The sequence below is a fragment of the Dunckerocampus dactyliophorus genome, chromosome 10 (genome assembly GCF_027744805.1).
Source record: "Dunckerocampus dactyliophorus isolate RoL2022-P2 chromosome 10, RoL_Ddac_1.1, whole genome shotgun sequence".
NCBI classification, from domain to species: Eukaryota; Metazoa; Chordata; class Actinopteri; order Syngnathiformes; family Syngnathidae; genus Dunckerocampus; species Dunckerocampus dactyliophorus.
This window is the reverse complement of record NC_072828.1, coordinates 21,462,187-21,467,209: the sequence shown is the minus strand read 5'-3', so window position 1 is coordinate 21,467,209 and position 5,023 is coordinate 21,462,187. Positions and strand designations below refer to the sequence as shown.

General features: G+C 38.6%; 1 protein-coding gene across 1 annotated transcript; it reads left to right on the top strand.

Moving 5' to 3' along the window:
• The first annotated feature begins 1,770 nt into the window (after nucleotides 1–1,770).
• cfap144 (cilia and flagella associated protein 144) lies at nucleotides 1,771–4,275 on the top strand. The gene is made up of 4 exons (XM_054790315.1): nucleotides 1,771–1,910; nucleotides 2,014–2,073; nucleotides 3,388–3,491; nucleotides 3,577–4,275. Exons 1-4 carry the CDS (start codon nucleotides 1,793–1,795, stop codon nucleotides 3,670–3,672), a joined length of 378 nt encoding a protein of 125 aa, XP_054646290.1. The 5' UTR covers nucleotides 1,771–1,792; the 3' UTR covers nucleotides 3,673–4,275.
• The last annotated feature ends 748 nt before the right edge of the window (nucleotides 4,276–5,023 follow it).

Here is a 5,023-nt window from a genome sequence, read left to right as displayed (position 1 = left end):
GTTTATTCTCAGAAAAATTGCGACTTTTTTGTCATTTGAATGTGACTTTTTTCTTGTAAAATTACAGCAGATTTTTTCCATTTGTGCTTTTCGTTTTTTTAATTTTCCAAATATTTCAACTTTCTTGTACATTTCCTTCTTGTAATATTATGACTTTATTTCCGTAATATTTTGACGTTATTCCCATAATATTAGAACTTTTTTTCCCCAACCTAATGTTCCAAAAATTACAACTTTATTTTGTTTCTCATAATTGTATAACTTTTGAAAATGCCGTATTTTTTCTGTGATATTTCAACTTTACGCTTCTAAAATGACGTTATTTTTTTCCTGATAACACTACGACGTTATTCTCGTTAAATTACGACTTTTCTGGTTAGGTAAGTTTTTCCTTTAAATATTTTGACTTTGTTCTCGTAAAATTACTGCTGATTTTTCCATTTTTGTTGTTTGTTTGTTTTTTTTAAGTTTTCCAGTTAAGTTATATTTTTAGACTGTGCCGCAGGCCTCTAAAAAACAGCCGCAGGCCGCACTTTGGGCACCCCTGAAGAAGACCTTTCGATGCAGTGAAAAACCTTACTTATTTGGATTTTGTTGTTGTTGCTGAGAAACACGGCGCAGGGATCAAGTGGTCTAGATGAAACTTATGTCCAGAGTCCATAAAAGGTTTGTCATAGGCAGTTTACTCAGTTTTATGGGACACCCCCCTGAGATATGGGAATTACTGTACTATTGTTGTACCTTGTACTGACAGTATTTAATACTTTCTTTCACTTATTTGTGTACATGCGTAGAAAATCTATTGTTACATTAATTATGACTGGAAGGACAACAGCAATGCTGTCCACAAGAAGGGCAAGAGCAGCCTCTACTTCCTGGAGATCTACCAGTCTGTGGTTGCCAGTGCCAAGTACTATGCTGTGGTTTGTTGGGGGAGCAGCACCAAACCGGATGGAAAAACTGATCCGGAAAGCCGAACAAGTTATCGGCACTCAGTTAGAGGCACTGGACAAACTGCTCTCCATCATGGACAACCCCACCCACCCTGTCCATCCGACAGCGTGGCATTCTTGACTCATTCTTGAGCACATTTGTGCGTTATCCATAATGGATACTTGTTTTAGACGAGTATCAACAGACTCCTCCAGTTCTGTTCCCACAGTAAACGCTACAGGACTTCATTTATTCCACATGCCATCCAGCTCCGCAATACTTCACCTGCCTGTAAAAGATAATTCACAACATTATTGCGCTGTACTGTCCTCCCTCCCTTGTATGAAGTGTAAATTTACTCGTTTTTGCCACACTGTTGTGTGCAATGCGCAAATCTTGTTTATCTTATATTCTTTTCGTTTTATTATATTAGTGTTTGTCTTTTTCTTCTGCAATTGAGCGACTGTCACCAAGCTATTTCCCTTGTGGAGCAATGACGTTATCTTCATCATCAGTGTCAATCCAAACTGGTCTCTGGGTGTGTGGTGGCTGGATATGGACAATGTAAGGACTTTAAATTGTATATTCCTCCATGCTGTTTGGAAATGTGCATACACTTTCACTGACTGATGAGGTCAAGTCGAGCTGCTGCCTATAAGACAGATATAGTAAATGTCTGCTGTAGTCCTGCAAAAAAGAGCGCGCACCACCACCGTGTGGCCGTAACCTGCTATTGCAGCATGAAGCAACGTTTACTATTGCTAGGCAACGACCGTGAGAGCTGAAACCCGACCAGATTCTTCAGTAGAAGAGTAAGCTTTTCATTTCATCAAGCGAGTCCTGGTTGATTCTTTTCAACATGGCAGCAAAGAAGAAGGATTTGGTCCATCAGAATGCAATTCACGTTGAGATGATCCGGAAGGAGCAAAGACAGCAAATACTTCACACAGAGTTTAGCATCAATCCGCACAGGAAATGTAAGTAGCGCTACTTGGACGGTACTTTGAAAGCACCTCCATTTGGCCACAGACTACTGCAGTACAAATGTACTACTCTTTTACGCCTTGTGCCCACTTGCAGTACACATCATACCAGACAAACCCATGTCCAGGAAACCAAAAGAAGTGATTTCAGAGAACTGTGAGTTGAATATTTCTCTTCCAGTCCAAATGCATGCATGCATGGAGGATGTCCAACATCCTCCATGCATCCATTTTCTGTTTGTGTGTCCTCACTAGCGTCACGGGTGTGCTGGAGCCTATCCCAGCTGTCTTCGGGCACCCTGGCCTGGAGCCCGCGGCACATTGTAGAAATGAGAAACTCAGCTCTACTTCGAACAGGGGTGTCCAAACTGTTTCCAAGGGCCACATAGTGAAAAATGAAAGGACCAAGAACGTTGGTATTTACAAATATTTGATAAAGCAACACGTGCAGATATGCTAAGAAGTTATATGCGGTGCATCTCAGCTTCGTGCTAGGTGAAAAAGGATGTTATTAATATGAACTTTTTGCTCTTTTTCCCCATTTCTCCTGCTTTTTTGGGGGTTTTTTTTGTATTTTCCAAATACTGTAATTATTCCTGTACTAGTAGGCCTTTTTCTCCAACCTAATTTTCCAAAACAGGCAACTCTTGCACATTTTTAATAGCTTTAATATTTCGACTCTGTGCTGCTAAAATAACTACTAAGTGTGCTACTCATAACTAAAATGTTTATTCTTGTAAAAATGATGGCTTTTTCCACTAGAACACGACTTTATTCTCAGAAAAAATACAATTTCTGCTTTGTTCCCCCCCCCCCAACCATTTCAAGTTTCTTCTTTTAAATTTTCTTCTTGTAATTGACTTTATTTCCTTTTTATTTTACTTCTTGTAGCATTCTACCCCCCCAACATAATTTATAGATGTATTCGTTGTTTCTCATAATATCAGGACTTTGACAAAACGTCTTTCGTCAATATTCTACAACTTCATGCTACTGAAATGATGTTATTTTTCCTCGTAATATCACATTACGCTCATAAAATGACTACTTTTTTTTTGTTAAACTTTCTCTTAATAGTTTGACTTTATTCTTGTAAAATAACTTCTTTTTTTCCCGTGTTAAATTAGAGTTTTAGAATGCGCTGCAGGCCAGTTAAAAAAACGGCAGTGGGCTGCAGATGGCCTCCGGGCCGCACTTTTGACACCCCTGACTTAGCACCATCTTAAAGACGTAAAGTAGCAGTACTCATTCTTACATTTATTTGGAAAACATGTATTTGGCTTCGTCAACACGTTGTTACTGTACAGTATATACTGACCAAATAAGCTACACTTGCCCAATTGTATTAAAATGTAATGATACTGTATGTATTAACACAGTATCTACTCTGCAGAAGTGATCCCTTGTATCGGAGGGAATGTACTGGGAAAGTACTGTATGTGCTAATGATGTACAATACTACTTCCTGAAGCGGACTTCATCGAGGCCTTCCACAAAGCTCGCCAGGAGCCTACTAAGAAATATACAACGCCACTGACCGAGAGTCAGGAGATTGGATGGGTGTCCACCGCCCTGGTGAGGACAACGTGATTGAACTTTGATTCTTTTTGGTTTCCAAGCTCAGACGTTTTTTCCCCCCCCTTATTTGTTTTGAATGCAGATCCCAGCAAATCGTAATGACGACAGATTCAATTTCTACCGCCACAGCTCAGACATCACCAAGCATCAAGAGTCCATCCTGCGCTCTTCAAAATAAACCTTCATTCAATAAACCGACACAGAAGAGGTGGGGATGCATTGGCAGGCTGTTGGAGCGTGCCGCTCAATGTCTACTTCTTAGTGAAAACGTCAGTTTCTGCATGTCAAATGTATTTGGTTAACGCTCTAAACATGATTATTTCTGTACAGTGCAACCTCGGTTAGCATGTTTTCCGGTTAATGTTGACTTTTCGTACATTCTCTTGTTGCGTTATTAACACACTGCATGAGTCCAACTGTGAATGTATTTTTAATCACAAAACGTCCTAGTTAGCAGCCTGTTAGCTTGCTACTATATGGAAACAGTAAGCAGAAGTCAGCTCCGTCGCCCGTCTGTGATGTCATCAGCGGTTGATTCTGTAGTTCTTTGATAACTAACACAGTTACGTCACCAGTCTCTGCTTTTCTTTTGATCACGGCTGCAAAATAACCCACAATGGAGCCAAAGAAAGTTGCAAGTGCCAGAATTTTTCAAGTGAGAAACACAATCAAATTCAACAAATCACCCAAAAGTAGCGTCCGAGTGGATCTCGCTACAGTCTTTGCCAACAATCACATATTCAATAAAGGTGAAGTGATGTTTAATGTTCATTTATCCCTTTCATTCCTCACTGATATGCATTTCAAAGTGTTTTCGCCTTGTAAAACGATAAAAACCTGTTTTGTGTTAACATTTTTGGCTTTCCGGAACGGATTAATTGGATTTACATGATTTCTCATAGGAAAAAATAATTTGGTTATGCTTCGGTTAGAGTCGGACCTTCTGGAACCGATTGACACAAGACGAGGTTCCACTGTATTTTTTAAATAATTCTAATGATGCCAAATGTCATCCCTCTATTATTTCATATTGGACATCTCAGTCAACTATCATGTAGGTGTGTACATTTGAGTAGGGGATGCATTCAGTCTGAGCTTTTTTGTCATCGACGTGGTCTACATGCAGTACGGTATAGTAGAAGCTTCATTATCCCTAACAAATGATGTATGCTTTAGTACAGGGGTGACCAAAGTGTGGCCCGAGAGCCATTTGCGAATCACAGCACATTCTAAAAATAGAATTTAACAGTAAAATTAGAAAAGGGGGGAAAAAAAATGCAAAAATTAAAAAAAAAAAAAGTTGTAATCTAACAAGAAAAAGTGTTAATTTTAATTTTTTAAAATTGCATAAAGTAGAAATATTTAAGAAAAACATGTTTTCATGAGAAACCCAAAAAAATGAAGTTAAATTTTTTGGAAAATTAGGTTGCTGAAAAAGTTATGTTACAATATTATTGGAATAAAGTCGTAATTACGACAAAAAAAAAAATGGACAAGAAAAAACTTGAAATACTGTAGTTGGAAAATTT